Here is a 17119-nt window from a genome sequence, read left to right on the forward strand (position 1 = left end):
TAAGATTGATTTTATTCAGAAATTTTGCATTTCATACTGAGGAATGACACTTAAAACTGCAGAGGTCTTGTTTGAATTTTAATTTATGTTCAGTGTTTTTATTGGCATGCTCAATGGCATATTCTGCTAAAGCAGTGGCCCAAATGGGGAAACATTTATTTATTTATTTACTTATTTATTTAATTTCCTCACTCAGAATTTGTAGAAATCTGCAATAACTCCTTACTGAAACTCCCCTTTTCTCTCAGAGAGCTTATGAATTTCAATATGTACTTACGGTGAGTTCTCAAAGCCCTGCTAAGTATATGAATTACCGTATGTGAATACAGCTAATTGTTTCAAACGTAAGGATGATATGAGAGCTCTAAGTTGCTTTTTCTTGATTATAATTGGTCTGTGCTTAACTGAAACTTGGATTGCACTTCAGAACAATACCTAAGATTTCACTAGAAGATACTGTGCTGATCTGGATCAGTTTTCCCTTCAAATTACGTATATCCAATTCTAAATATATCTAAATTCCCTGAGATTTTGTAAGCCTTGGAATTGCCAAATTGTTAAATACAGGTGAAAATATAAGTAAATGATTCATAACTAACGTATGTCTTGATTTCTGAAACTGCTAGTCTTTTTTTTTTTAGCTTTGCATGCTTAAAAAAGTAAATAACCATGTCTCATTCAATGCATGTAAGACTCTATCTTTTCACTTTTGCTTGAAGAGTCATCATCACATGGTGTGAAACACCTGATATTCAAATTATAATTCTGAGATGTGTCCCAAAATGTTAAGAATAACTTAGTACCAAAGATTTTGACATTGAAAGGAAAAACTACACGTGGAGCTAACTCGGCTTGTTTAGATGTGTAACTGCTTGGTGCTAGGGCATATAGCTTCTTCCATGGACCAGTAATATGCTGCCACATAACATTTAGGCTAGCAATACAAAGTAAGTGAAAGGCAAGGACATCACAGCTGTTGAAGTATGGTGACTTAGAATATTTATATGATGTCCATTCATAGGTATTTTAGTGTACTCTGAAAGTTCTGACAACTGCAAGGAGGTGGGATACGATCCCCTCTTACCACCACCCCAAAAACAATGTTAAGGTACTTTCTTCCAAGGCTGGTGAGAGTTGTGCCAAAGTTTTTTAACACCAGTTTCTTTTAGAAATGTTTTCAGTTTCTTCATGCTATAGACTCAAGAGGGTATTAGAGGGACAGATGACTCAGTAAAAAGCAATTGAGTAATGCAGGGATTAAATACAGTTACATCAGAAAGATGGATTTTAAAAAGCTCACTTCAGTAGCAGACTTTCTCACCTTGTTTTTTATACTTTTCTCCTAATGACTTGTGGTGTACAATGCCTTGACATATTAAGACTTTAAAAAGCAGTTCTGAAATCTTCCTGAAATAGTGTTGCTAGGTGTGTGGTTGATTAAAATTTTCAGTTTAAATAATTGTTCTGTATTGTTGATTTGGATTAGGAAATGTTTCTTTTTATGGTTGCATACAGTGTTGCGTACTGTTCCCTGTCTCTACTGTCTGTTCTTGACTTAAAGGTGCCACTTTAAATTGTGGAATTGTGTTTAGGAATTCATGGCTGCAAAAGAAGGTTTCTGTACAAATTTTTACAATTAATTAATTTGGAAAATTTTCATGAAAAATGCGCAAAAAATCATTCTACTTTTTCCGCTTAAAAAGCTTTATAACACCAGCAATTTTAAAACATATTATTATTACATAAATCATAAATTTCAACTATTATTTAATGTGTATTAAAAGTTGCTTACAATTGAATTAGTTTTAGTAAATTCTTATTGTCATAGTCTTCCTTCTGCTACATTTGTTTGATTGACTAAATCTTTGGAGGATGTAGATGATAGTAGCAGAAATAGTTCATATGAGAACCAAGGTAATTTCAAAAGTGGTTGAGAAAAAACTGCCTAATTTGTATTTAGTAACCAACTGAGGGACCTAGTACAGCCACAGCTACTGTTCAAAGCAATGTACTTAAATTCATTGAACTGATGCCATGAATTTTATTTCTGAGTCCCATAAAACAGTGTGTTTTTTGAATTCCAACAAAGAAGCAGGAGGTAACTTGATAAAAATAAATCTTTACGCCTCTTAACAAGCTATGAACTGTATCAGATCACTTTTTTTTTTTTTTCTATTTAAGGCCAAAATATGAAGCTTGTGGTAAACAAAACATGGAAAAGCTGTATTTTAGCAGAGGCCACAGGTTAACTATGTTTCATGAACTAAGGAATATAGATTTTTTTCAGGTTAAAATGAGTAAAATCATGTGCAAATGTAATATTGTTACATCAATATAATGTACCATTAGAAAAAAAAGTTGCATTTAAGTACATGCAGAAATTCTACATCCATGTTGGGGAAATGGTAATAAAGAAAAGTAAAAATTTTGGATTTTTGGCCATGTAGGTGGGTTACGGTGCATTAAAGTCATCCTGATACAGCCAAAATAACACTTTGCATTATGCTTCAGCAAAAATACAGTGTCCAAGATTACAATATAGCTATATTAAACCAGCAAAGATGCAATTTACGTTTCAGCATTTGTAAATATCTGTGCTAGATATGAAATATGAGGAGTTACAGGCTGAGTTTACTGTGGTGTGTAGGCAATAGTGTATCATATTTCAACCCACATTATACACTTATCCTGACACAAGAGGATCATTTCTGGGGAAAAGTTTGAACTAGGTGCTTCTGTTGGAAGAAGTCAATAATGCAGGAATTGCAATACTGTAACCCTAGCTGTAAAATTATACCTTATAACCAGTAGGGTTCAGTGTGTTTTCACTTTAGAGGTCTTGTGCTGAAGAGTACTGGCTGTTTGCCAAAATCAAAATACTATATTAGAAACCATTCGTAAGAACTTCTTTGAAGTCATTTAGACTCAATGCCAAAATCTATATTAATCCCTATCTGCAGCATCCACTATTTCAAACTCATAATTAGGACACAAGGTGAGGCTGACACCTTATTCTGTTTTTCCAGCTCTTCAGCTGCTTTGGGAAATCCTCAGGCTCTCCAGTTAGGTGGCCAGTGGAAGGGTCGAATCACTAAACTGAAGTAAATTATTTGTCCATATATCGGGAGAATGCCTTTTCCTTGAGGTACCTAATGGCTGTTGCAAAGTTTGGAGTACTACAGATTCCAGGGTGTCCTGTGGGGAAGAACGTGCAATTCTGAATTTACACCAAGACCTGTGGGCCATGATTATGGCACAGAGCTCAGCCCAGTCTTTCATGCTTTATAAGAATCCTGATTTAATCATATTTCCATTTTGTTGCTACTGAAGCTCTTTCTTGTTGGAGTTTTAAAAAGATTTTTATGTTATTATGTTATTCATTATGCCCAGCATAAGGAAAAGGCAAAAATGCCAAAACTCAAACAAAACAATGTGTTGTTGTAGTTTAATGCTCTATCATATGTGCAAAATTAAATGTATCTCACTGGCCCTCAGTTACACATAAAATACAGTCTAAGTACAGTCTCAGTTTTAAAGGTGCTTTATTAGTCTGGTATGGGTTTAATAGAGTTTTCTGCTGTTTGTGATTAAGTCCTATTTCTCCTTCCTTTATATCATGAATTAATTCTTTAATGTTTAAGAACAATACTTTTTATTGAGATAGGCTTACTGGACATCTGTGTAGCTTTTTATATTTTGAGGGAACCAATGGAAAGTCTAAAGAACATAAAAATGTAAGAAATTGTGATAATTTAACATTACAGAAGATTTTAATCATCTCTAGATTCATAGACCACCTCGAACACACTACTTGTTGAAAGGATGGTTTTATGCCTGTTTGAGACCACATAAATATTAGAGAAAACAAAACAGCCACAAAAGAGATTAGTTTTGGCAGTGTTACAGAGGCAGACGATGGGAAGTTATGATAAAGGCCCTCTTCTGCTTGCAATTGATCTTCGTGTGATTAAAAAAATCAGTGGGAGTTTTGTTTGTTTGTTTTAATATTCTTGTAAGTTTTTAGAGACAAAAATATGATTTTATCTATGTTGGAATTCAGTAAAAAATTTTGGAACTCAGTTTCAAATGTCTGAAATTGTTGGCCAATACTGGTTCAAAAATATGAGCATTAATACTCAAACTTTCAGTTAGCCTCGTTGACATGTTAATCATTTAGGGAAGTGTAGAGCCTAAAAGTTGGTGGTGACAATTCAAAAAGAATTGGATTAGAATGTGTTAGAAATCGAAGGTCTTCATAGTAGATGCAGCTTTAAGAAGGTGTTTAGTAGATGTATATCAGTTGAAAGAGCCTGTGGTGTAAAGTTATTCTAAGTATTTACCAGAATTTGATATGATGTCCTCAACTGTCTGTCTGTCTAGACAAATTAACCAAAGTTAAATCGTTGTTCCCTGTAAATTTTCTGTACTACAGAAAATATGAACTTGCTTGTTTGCTTTTTTGTTTGTTTTTTCTTCTTTTTTGCTAGGATGCTGTCCTTATTTTGGCAAGCCATATTAGCAAGATTAAAGTATGCTTCATTGTCAGGGTTTGCCACAGCCTCTTGAAATAATGGATGTAGGATGTTGAAATTCTTTCTTTTTTTATAAATTATTAATTATTTTTGTAGGAGCTCCATAAAGAATATATTGCCATGTGACCATCAGTAATATGTAACTGGTAATGAAGCAAAAGATCATAAATATGCTACCATATACTGCCACATACTGCCAGTAGTTTTCTTTCCTTTGTTTGCCTATCTTGACATTTTTCTTCTAATACTGTAAACCTATGGTTAAGTTGTTCTTCTGGCTTGAATTGAAAGATCATGTAAATGTGGCTGGGCTGTGAGATAGCCCTTCTTCTCCTTTTAGCTGTTCAGAAGTTACTGGAGCATAGCCTTACAGTGAGTGTAGGAGAGGATATAGCTCTCACAGCTCAGTAGGTCATTCTTGGATTATGTCATGGATATTGCCAATAGGAGGGCCGTAGAAGGGCTACTTAGATTAAATGATTCAGTCCACTGCTTTAACAGAATGTAATTTAGAGGAATAGAATATAATTATTGTCATTCTTAGAAGCAAATATTTTTTCCAATGATATATGTTTTATCCAAACGTATATATATTTCAGAATCAGGATCAAAATTTAATCTATGTTTATTATTAAAACACTATTAAACAAAGGAACAGATACAAAATAAAAGACAACAGACATAATTATGTGCTCTTTCATAAAAATAAAAATAATAATAACAATAATACATCATACAGGGAGGTCTGTAAAGCTCAGTTTTCTGTATTAGGTTTAATAAAACCAATAGTGCTTCTTACTTTAAATAATAACAGGAAATTGTTTGTCTTTTTTTTATTATTATTACCTTGACCTTAATTATTGAGGACTTACTGATATGCAAAAACAAGCGTGTTCATGCACAGAGGATTTACTCGTTTGTAGCTGGTCATCTTTTTTGTGATAAAATTAAAAGTACTGCTGGTGATCTTACACATTTCCTTTCATGTGGTTAATGAGTGGGGGACTTTTAAGGCAAAATCTTAATGTTGCCTTTCTTATTACTGTGTAAGAAGTAGGTTAAAAATATTTGCGTCATCTTTTCCAGATAGGGATCATCTTTGACCATAGGCAATATAGCATGGGGGCTGGCCTGATTCGTTCTGATAGTTTTACCATGTGACATCACCATGGAGTTCCTACGCTGACTTTTAATTCGTGGTGGCCTTCAGTCATAGTGCGGTGGGAGGACAGTCGGTGTTGTAATTTTTGTATTTCCATCATTCTAAACAGCTGTATAAAAAATAAAAGTTTTGCAAGTTTAATCTTAATAATCTTCACCCAAAAAAAGCAGACACGCTATGTCATAAAATAACTATTAGTGACTAGTTTGTATCCTATAAATCTAACTTGAGTTGATAATATGGTCCATTACCAGCTAACTGCACAGAGTATTTTTCATTTTACACTCTTCAGTTACTTTTTAGTGAAGTGTTAAAAAATATGAAGCTTTTCTCCTCTCTAAAATTGCACACTGTCTGTCTGTTATTAGGGAGATAACAGCTCTTATAAATGTTTCAGTAAGCGTTAAGTAGACAGTTATGTGCACTCTCATTCCACGCTTATTTGCTTACTGTAATAAACTGATAAAATATGTGTGGTTTGTCTCTGTGTATCTGCAGGCATCATGAGTCACATAGATTTCCTTTAGAAATAATGTTGTGTCTGCAGAATTGATTGGTTATTTTCATAAACCATCCAAAGGTACACAAACGACTTCTATTATTTAAACATATGCTATGTAAGATTTGTAGGGGATTATCTCATGGTTACTAGATGCTTCTTGTTCTATTAACTCTTTGGAGGGTTATTTTAACCCCAGAATGATTGCAGGTATCCTGCCCTGTAGGTTTCTGTAAGCATTGCAAATGTATGCATTAAAAATGTTAAAATAAAAACAAAACACTCTGTTTACCAGACTCGTGCAACTGTTCAGTAGACTGTCTTACAGTCAAATCAACCTGTGTTAGCTCACAATCCTGACCAGCAAATAGATGTCTTAAGAATTTTAGTTTTTCCTGAAATAAATTTCTTTGTTCAGGAGACATCTATTTTATTTATTTCTAGTAGTGACACATTAAATGCAACTAGATATTAATGTCCTATAGGCTTTAAAACATAATACTGTTATTCTGTCTGTCTTTTGCATGTCTTACGTTTTGTAAAGTATGATATTGAAAATAAAAGTGAATGTCCTCACATGAGTGAAATTATGAATGAAATATGAGGAGTAATGCTGTGAGAGGCATAGATTAAATTCTCTAAGTAAAATTTGTAGGCAGATTTCAATAAGACTTGAGTCAGTGTCACAATTTAAATATACTGAGGAATTTTTGTGCCATGTGCATATGCATCTTTACTAGATACCTGTCTACTACTTACGTCTTCTTTCCTATTAACAATGTTTTAGAAGTTACATGCTAGCACAGAGAAGCAGAGCACTTCAAAATACTTGTTTTAACATGAATAAAACATGTTTTCTGAGCTTATTAATGAAAAATGGCTGGACTGTGTTATAAATTACTGTTTAATGAAAAAACTTTGCAGTTATGTTTGTCCAGCCCAAATTGAATTAAATGTTGCAAGGTAAAGTCTAAGCTTAAACTTAAAAATAAGATGTAAATTACATTTTAAAGATTCAGTTTTATTAATTATTTTATCAGTGCTTTAAGTGACAGTTTCTTGTGAGACTGTGCTAATAACCTGTTACTTCTGCAAAAATGGATCATATATTCCTATGTCCTCTTTACATATACCAATTATATGTATATATATATTTAAGTACCTCCTTTCTTCTTTCCTGAAAACTGAGTTTTTTGGGAGAGTATGACCTACTCAAATATTTTTAGAAATCTAAGCAGAAGAATAATTTGTTAAACCTTGGTTTTAGTATTTAAAGATGTTTTCATTTGTGGAACTGTGAAGTTCCATACAACTAATACTTTCTCTATTCATTTTACATTAGCCAGAAATCAGGTCACGTCATGTCACAGGAGCAATTTTTTGTATTTTTAATTTAAAGGTAAGCTACTTTTGTGGTTTACCCCCAGCAGGCAGCTGAGCACCATACAGTCTCACTCTCTCACTCTCCCCGTGTGGGATGGGGCAGAGAATCAGAAAGGTAAAAGTGCAAGAACTCACATGTTGAGATAAAGACAGTTCACTAGGTAATGCAAAAGCCATGCATGCAAGCACAAGGAATTCGTTTGCTGCTTCCCATCAGCAGGCAGGAGCTTAACCATCCCAGGACAGCAGGGCTCATCAGACATCATAGTTTAATGGGAATACAAATGGAATCATTCTGAACATCCCCCACGTCCTACTCCTTTACCCCATTTTTATTGTCCACCATGACACCATGTGGTACGGGACACCACCCCTCTGCCCCCCTTGGGCCAGCTGTCCTGGCTGTGTCCCCTCCCAGCTCTTTGTGCACCCCCAGCCTCCTCAATGGCGGGGCAGCATGAGGAGCTGAAAAGTTCCGGGCTCTGTGCAAGCACTGCTTTGCAACAAATAAAACATTTGTGTGTTATCACCACTATTTTAATCCAAAAAATGAAGAAAATTAACTCTGACCCAGCTGAAACTGTGACAGCTATGTGAAAGCACCCCTAATCTTAGTGTATATTTGTGCACCTAAAGTGACATTGGAGTACAAACATACGTGCTTATTATGGGTTTTGTAAAACTTTGCTGAATTGTGTTCTCAGATGAATGCTTGTAAGAGATCAATAATTAGACTGGAATAATTGGCTCCACTTAAAATTATGGTTCCCATATTCTTCAAGTGGTATTACTACTATTACTTAAAGATGGACAGAAACATAAATAATTGGCTAGGTATTTTATTATATATTTTATGTGTATTTTTTATGCTCACGCAGGTAAACTAAAAACATTTTCCCTGAGAGCGCTACGTTATCTTTTTATGCCTGAACTTCAGCATTTTACTTAAAATGTTTTAATAAATTGTACAGATTCAGTGTTGGGGTTGTAGAGTTTCCTCAGTTTGACATATTTTGAAACTGCCTTTTAATTTTCACTCTGAAGTTTATTGATATATTATTAATTTTATTTAAGAAAACTGTTACCAGAGGGTTGTTTTTTTATTAAAGAAAGAAACAAAAAGTTGAAAGTTAAATCTGATGCGGAAGTTTTTCTAGAAGTTTTTTTGCCCAGACACATCAGTACATATTTTATTTTAATTACAGTCATGTAGTGGTTGAGTTTTGAGTGGATGGGAAGCCTTTTTGCTTTTTACTTCATTAGTTATTTGTCATTCACTGTGGTATGTGCCATACTTAATGCACCTTCCAAAGCCACTTCTGGATACAAATTCATTTACTTTATGTGGTTTTCTTCAGCTGTCGTCAATGTAGTGATCACACTTCTAAACATTTACTAGATGATCTTCACAGATACTCTGGGATTATAAGTATTACTAGCCTTCCTTTCTAGTTTAGAAATTGGTGCTCAGAGATTACGGTCAGGTTTTTATGTGCTTACTAACTTCTAAAGATTTTCAGTAGAATTCTCTAGAGCTGTATTTTTTTGTCTCCCGTTTCTCAGACACCTTGTAGGTGTAAATCACAGCTCTTACCAGCTTCTTACATTACTGGAAGTGTTGACTAAGTCTTCAGATCAGCCTCTCAATGTTAAAAGTGGCAGTCAGAAAAATGTAGCACCCTGTAAGAGTTTTGTAGGCAAGGTAAGATAAAAGCCAGTTCTCCTTGCTTAGCTGCTTTGGGTGTTGGAACATCCTTTTATTTTCAGTTGTCTCTCTCACTTAGTTAGCCTTCACATTCAAGGCTATGAATATAGGGCAGGAGAAGATGGACAGTCATCATGAGAACACACACGTAAAATTCAGTAGCTTATAGTGTATTGCGCAGACAAAATTTCTGTGCTGAGCATTTGGTCTTTTCAACCTCTGTGTTCTGGTTTTTTGTTTTTACTTTTTGTGTAACTTAATTTCCTTAAAAAGTAACCTTGTTGAACGAACTCAAATTCACTCTTCAGCTGTTTTCTGCATATTTTTTCCTTCTGCACTTTTGAACCCATGATTATAGATCTCCTGGCCATCACTATCTGTTGGTGATTTTTTTGTCTAAATGTCTTTCATGCTGCTGCTTCAGGATAGAATTGACCCAAATCACAGAATCATAGAATTGCAGGGGTTGGAAGGGACCTCAAGAGATCATCCGGTCCAACCCCCCTGCCAAAGCAGGTTCCCTAGAGCAGGTTGCCCAAGTAGGCGTCCGGACGGGCCTTGAATATCTCCAGAGAAGGAGACTCCACAGCCTCCCTGGGCAGCCTGTTCCAGTGAAAATGACCTTGAGATTTCTCAAATGACCTTTGAGATTTCTCTTCTTAATTGTGGCAGCAGGATGACTAAAAATGTGGCATCATCACTCTGCTCTATACAACTGTGGTTTTAGTATTCGATTGGTGTGGTGTTCAGGCAAAATTTAGTGGTTTTAACAGGAGAAGAAGAAAGATTTCTCGTAGTTTCATAGTACATGATGGGTTTGGGGTCACCATTGAGTTCTGGTGGTTAGAATAGAGAAAAACTTTATTTTATCTGTAACTTAAAAAAAAAAAAAAAAGATAATTCAATGGATATCAGAATTAAAATATTTAAAACAGATTTACAATAGAAAATTAAGTAAATACAGCAAAATTAAAGCTGCTAGTTCTCAGCACCATAAATGTTATTTTTAGACTCTTTTAAAGATAACCATTATTACATTTTGTTTATCGTTTTGAATATGTCTTTTCGTGTGTCTGGTTTGCCAAAATTCTGATTTGAAAGCAGGCATTCTAGCTGAGTGAAGTGTATAGTACCTAATTGTTGTTTTATCTGCTTTTCTCTTACAACATTCACCAACTGTTGTTTTGTACTTAGCAGGTTACTACCCAAGTTTTCGTGCCAACAAAAACACATGAAATGCTTCATCGAATGACTGGAAAAGGATTATCAGCTCATTATCACTTCTCAAGACAGCCAGACATGTTTGGTGATCATATGGTGCCTGTGCAAGTGACAGTAACAAATACAACTGATCAGAAGATAGAGAATATTCATATAGGGGAGAAGAAGTTACCTCTAGGCATGAGGATACATGAGTTTAATCCAATAGGTAACCATATCCTATATTTTTAAATACAGAATCTTAATATTTTGGTAAATTTCAAATATAGAAAAGTGTTTTTGTATAGTCATAAATATATATGAATACATATACATATATATGTATGTATACACATGTGTGCATAAGAATACATATATACATATACACATACACTCATGCAGCTACCATTTCTTAGCTAATCTGATTTTAACAAAAGTTTATTTCAGTTTCTCCCTACTTATATCTGACTTTGGAAACAGCTCCTTAGATCAGAACTTCTATGACTGAAAGTCTACCTGCTTGTTCAAATCATTTGAGTTGATACGATAAATTTATTTTCTTTTCCTGCAAACTTCAGTTCTCTTTCAGCCTTTGTCCAGAATGGCTATAACAGGCTATTATTAAGTATCAGGTTTTGATTTAGATACTCATAATGATCTCTGTGCCAGGCTTTACAGAACATCTATGGGTTTATTATATGATGTGGTGGCTCAGAACTTTCTCATTGTTTCTGTTGGGAGCTTTCAGCAGTAGACTGAAAGTGTTTTAATCTAGTATGAGCATACCATACTTTCATAAAGAGTGGTTTCTTAGATTAGGTACTCTGTTAATTCAGTAAAGCAATGCTGTAGTCAGGTCTAACCTAAACTATTTAACTTTCTGCCTTCTGATGTTGGGATGTTTTCTTTAACTCTGAAAAAGCTATATAAATTTATGTTCAATAGCTACAAAAGCAATTATGTTTCCATCTGACAAAAAGCAAAGTATAATTATTTGAACAGTCTAGCAAGGAATGTAACTGCTTCCGTCACAGACAACAAATGTTTTGTCAGTGTTTTTCAGTTAAAGGAATAAAGTCATAGAATCATAGAATGGTTTGGATTGAAATGGACCTTTAAAGATCATCTAGTCCAACCCCCCTTCCATGGGCAGGGACACCTCTCAGCAGATACAGTTGCCCAAGGCCCCATCCAACCTGTATTGGATACTTCCAGGGATGGGGCATCCACAGGTTCTCTGGACAACCTGTTCCAGTGCAACACCACCCTCTGCGTAAAGAATTTATTCCTTATAGCTAAACTAAATCGACCCTTTTTCAGTTTAAAACCATTATGCCTTGTCCTACCACTATAGGTCCTTGCAAAAAGTCTCTCTTCGTCTTTTTTTACAAGCCCCCTTTAGGCACTGGAAGACTGCTGTAAGATCTCCCTGGAGCCTTCTCTGCTCCAGGCTGAACAGCCCCAACTCCCTCAGCCTGTCCTCATAGGAGAGGTGCTCCAGCACCTTGATCATCTTCGTGGCCCTCCTCTGGACTCGTTCTAATAATTCTGTGTCCATCTTGTGCTGGAGGCCCCAGAGCTGAACACAACACTCCAGGTGGGGTCTCATGAGAACAGAGTAGAGAGGGGAGAATCACCTCCATTGCCTTGCTGGCCACACTGTTTTTGATGCAGCCCAGACTGACTGGCCAGGCTGGCTTTCTGGGCCGAAAGTACACATTGCTGGCTCATGTCCAAGTTGTCATCCACCAGGATCCCCAAGTCCTTCTCCTCAGAGTTGCTCTCAAACTATTCACTTCCTAGCCTGTACTGATGTTTGTCACAAATTCATAAAAGTAGAAAACTGGTAATGTTGTAAATCAGATCACATAGTCAAAATTAACAGTCAGTAAATAGTAGAATTCACTTCTGCTATGGGAAAAGATCGTGAAAAATTCAGGAATTAATACACTATCCATTTCAGGTTTCTTAAGTTCCACAACACAATCCTGCTCTTTAAATTATTTATTTCCCACTTTAATGTGCTATCTATCTTGTGTAGCCATTTCCTTCTTTTGCAGAAAATTACTTATATATCATCAGCAGTTTCTTCCAAAATGTTGTTTTTTCTCACTTTGTTGCAAATTTCTTGTATTCTTTGTTATTTTATCTAGAAGTTAGTGTATATGTTGTGTTCCTCTTTCTACCTGTTATTTATGTTTCCAGCATTTGGAATATATGTCCTATAATTTGCCCAGTGAAATTAAAAGTAGTGTCAGTATAGACAGGTATTCCTGCTGGAGTGTACACCTAGCATTGCCTCCATCACTGCAATTTCTGTTGGTGATTGCCCTGATTTTGCAAGTATAAAAGGGCAAAATTATTTCATCTAAATTCTTGTGCGCGGTATTTTCTTCTTGGCTAGGTGGCTTTGAAACTCCATTTGAAAACATTAAGCCCAAAGATGTAGGTAAAGTTTCGGAAGTTATAACCCTTTGATGCTTAACACAGACTTCTTTCCTGGAAATACTTTGTTTTTCACTCACTCTCTAGCATTAGCTTAGTTTTTGCCTAACCACGTTTTTCATATATTTTTCCAGAAGTTAATCTAGATATAGTTAAATTAAGTTTCCTTTTGTTGCAGAAAAGCAGTCTGCTCTTCAGTTCCTGAAAAGCATCAAATACACAAATGAATAAACTGGAAGAAGAAACCAGACATTTCTCCGCCTGTCCAATCATATTTATTAGAATTCCTTTCTTCTAACAGTGGTTTTAGTTTTGTTTTTGTTTTTCTTGTAAGCTTCAAACAGTCAGACTGCTCCAATGCTTGTTTTTAATACCTACTTTTGTATTAAAAACAATTTTTCTTCCAGCCAAAATAAAGCCTTATGTCTACAACGTTAAGGAAATAGTGAAGAGATCTAGCCAAGAAACTAAGAACAAGCATGTTTCTTGATACTTGAAATTGAGAAGTGCCTCACAAAAATTATCTTCCACTTTGAGTTCATAATCTCTCTGCTCTCTTCCATAAGTAAAGCAAATGAAATATGGGGAAATAAATGTACCACACTAATCATGAAATATTTTAAATTATACTCTTTTTCTATTACTTCATGTGTTAATGTGCATTTTATTAATATTTGTTCTGTTTTACTATTTATTAACTAAATTTGCAAACTGATGTTATTCTAAATGAAATGTCAATGCTGGATCTGTACACAAGCAAAAGGGTACAATTTCAATATATTTTTTTCTGTAAATAATTTCCCTTTTTTAATACATATTTTTATTTACTTGATGAGGCTGCAGGAATGAAATGCAACATTTCCTGTGCAACAATTTCCTTCCTGTTCAGGAAGGAAAATGGAAGTGTAACATTTGGGGGAAACCTGCTTTAAATTAAGCTACAACAAGCTGTTTTTTTTGTTTGGTTGGTTGGTTTTGTTTGTTTGTGTTTTTTGTTAGTGTTTTTGTTGTTGCTGTTGTTGTTTTGTCTATATATATAGATAGATTTTCTAATTACATGAAGTTTGAGGGTTTGCATCTGGGCTATTGTGTTCCTTTGCATGCTTACTTCACCTGTTCAAAATATTTTTATGTAGAGTGCCTCGAGCCTGGGGGATCTGTGACTGTCTCAATGGGTATTGACTTCTGTGATTCTACTCAGACTGCCAGTTTCCAGTTATGGTGAGTTCTAAAGGATGAGGGAATGGAAATCTCATACGAAAATAATGGGACATGGCATTTAATTTTTTGGCCCTAAGTGTAACATAGAAGTTTACTTGGCAGTATCAGACATACTGTTTAATAAACGTTTAAAGAATTGAACATCAGTTCATGACATGCTGTAAACCAAATGTGTTTTTAGAAAAATAAGACATAATTACTGTTCTGTTTTACTGTTACAATGATTATCAGTTTTCTTGGGTCTTCCCTTTTTGTTTAGCACTTGCTTCTAAAAACACAGATTAGGTGGTAATCTCAAATCTAGGTTTAAAATTAAATGTCTAAGTGCAAGAGCTCTTTGACAGGTTGTGTTTGGGAGGTCCTGTTTTTCCCTTGGGACAAACAATATCAAGTAGGATAATCATTAGCTCCTCTTCCAAGTTAGAATTACTTCTGTTCCTGAGTTTTGTTTTTATTTTTTCCCACTCTTCTTGGGATTTTTTTTAATAACACCACATTAAAGGGAGCCATCAGGTCTGACCTAGTATGCTGTAATGTTTTGTGTATTCTTCCTTTTAAGAAATCACAAATCAAAAAAGCACATAGTGTGAGCAATTTTATTAACTCAAGTGATTATTATGGCTGTTTATGATCTCTGTAACATGACTGCATGAAAACAACCCCAAAATTTGCAGGCTAATGAAACATTTTCCTCATGCTGTAGATTCTTTTAAATTATTAGAGAGAGAATGAAAACAAATAAGTGACTGGCCAACTAGACTTTGTCTTATGTACTTGATTTACATTTTTAATGGTCATTGTTGGCATGTTCATGATCCTCCTTTTAATGAGTTCCATTGCATTCTAGGCTAAAAGAGAACCTGTTCACCCAGTGAGAACTCTGTTATAATACAGCATTTGAAACCAGGGAAAAAGACTAGGAGTGTCTAAACATTAGGAATGAATGAATGTGGGAAAGCAAGGCTCCTACTTTTAAGAGCAATTCAGGCTTTTGCTGGCTTATATAGTCTTTGAAACTGTGCAAAGGCAACACATGAATCTCCAAGGGTCATTTTTTCTCCACATATTTCAAAGTATTTTTCTTTTGACGTATTGTTGCAAGAATCACTGCAGTCTTTACACAAAAATGGATATTTAATTGGAATTCAAATTGCAGCTTTCCAAATTAGGGAAAACTCCAGTCCTTTCAGAAATTACTGGACCCATTTCTTCAACACTATAGGAATTCTAATGTACAACTACTAAGCACAGTTTGCACAACTTACAGGTAGGAATAAAGGTAGAAGTAATAGCTTTATAATGGAAATGTACGCAAGTGACTCCAAAAGAACCACTGATGAAGTTAAATTATCTGTTTTAGGGGAAAGAAGGTTTTACTATTGAAAGTGAATATTTTTTTCCTCCTTGAGCCTATTTCTGCACACTTAATATGTTGTCATTTTAAAGATAGTAGTACCCCCAGCAAGTTGTCTATAGCATGTATTTTTTTGCATGTCACATAGTTTCATAGCATAGAATCATTAAGGTTGGAAAAGACCATCAAGATCATCTGATCCAACCATCCTCCTACCACCACTGTCACCCACTAAACCATGTCCCTAAGCACCATGTCCAACATTTCCTTAAACACCCCCAGGGATGGTGACTCCACCACCTCCCTGGGCAACCCATTCCAATACCTGACTGCTCTTTCTGAAAAGAAATGTCTCCTCATTTCCAACCTAAACCTCCCCTGGTGCAACTCAAGGCCATTCCCTCTAGTCCTATCGCTGGTTATCTGTGAGAAGAGGCTGACCCCCAGCTCCCCACACCTTCCTTTCAGGCAGTTGTAGAGAGCAATAAGGTCTCCCCTGAGCCTCCTCCTGACTAAACACCCTCAGTTCCGTCAGCCACTCCTCATAGTACTTGTTCTTCAGACCCCTCACCAGCTTCGTAGCCCTTCTCTGGACACGCTCCAGGGCCTCAATGTTCTTCTTGTAGTGAGGGGCCCAAAGCTGAACACAGTACTCAGGCGGCGGCCTCACCAGAGCTGAGTACAAGGATTAGCTGATCCCTGGTTCTGCTGACTACACACTGCTGTAGCTGGTCTGTGTGCTGTTTGCTGGAATAAGGGAACAATTTTGGACTGTAGCCCAATGCAAGGCTTGTTTGGGGAGGGAAGTTCCATTCTAGGCAATGCAATTTCATAATTGCTTCAAAATGAATAAATGTATTTTGTTTTTATTTTCAAATAGAACATGCTCAGTTTATCAAGCAGGAACACTTTTCTAGAAAAGAGCAGATATTTTTCTTTCAAGTACATATTTTCAGTATACTAATGATTTGGTTCCAAACTTATACCATTTATTGCTAAGAATCTTAGAAGTGATGAGGATAAGCAATGTAGCATAACACATTGATTTTATGCAGATCATCACCTTTATGTTTTGGGAGGTCTGCTGTATTAGTGATATATAAAAACTGATTACTTTCTCCAACATTGCCTAGTAATTGTTTATTATTTTCCTATTAGACAAACAAGACAGATCAATAATCCCGAACACCAACCAGACTATGAGTAACATCACTGTAAATAGATTTGCCTCAGACCTCAGTGGTGTATTCATTTTAATGATTTGGACAATGTGAGTCCAATGACAAAGCTCAAGCTAAGTTTAAAATTAAATTAAGAATAGGAATTGCTTACTTTGTTCCTTTGCTAATTGGCAGGGCCCTGTCTCTTTGAGAGTAGTTCTTAGAAAATAGTGTAAAAATAGGTTTAAAAGTTTGTTGCATAAAATTTGCTGTTTTACTGTAAAAAATATAACATTATTCAAAATCATACTGATGTCAACATCATTGCAGAAATTGTGCATTCTGATGTTTTGGGGGCTGTGTCTGAGAACTCAACTGAAGCCTTTTTAGCCTTTCATACTAATTTAAAAGGTTTTATCCAAAAGAAAGAATAACTTTTAAAAGTTTGTTAAAATGTT

At 35.3% G+C, this 17119-nt stretch overlaps 1 protein-coding gene across 5 annotated transcripts in view; it reads left to right on the plus strand.

Annotated features, from left to right (window-relative positions):
* The window catches only part of AP3B1 (adaptor related protein complex 3 subunit beta 1), a 165115-nt gene that overhangs the window by 120745 nt on the left and 27251 nt on the right, over window positions 1-17119 (plus strand). For 3 of the 5 annotated variants that reach the window (XM_080573445.1, XM_080573443.1, XM_080573447.1), the window contains 2 exons: window positions 10479-10710; window positions 14063-14147. In XM_080573445.1, coding sequence (XP_080429571.1) covers window positions 10479-10710; window positions 14063-14147 — 317 coding nt within the window. Of the gene's footprint in view, window positions 1-10475; window positions 10711-14062; window positions 14148-17119 lie in introns of all 5 variants that reach the window. The other 2 variants (XM_080573444.1, XM_080573446.1) reach the window with 1 other exon arrangement.

The sequence above is a fragment of the Anser brachyrhynchus genome (genome assembly GCF_964034855.1).
Source record: "Anser brachyrhynchus genome assembly, chromosome: Z".
NCBI classification, from domain to species: Eukaryota; Metazoa; Chordata; class Aves; order Anseriformes; family Anatidae; genus Anser; species Anser brachyrhynchus.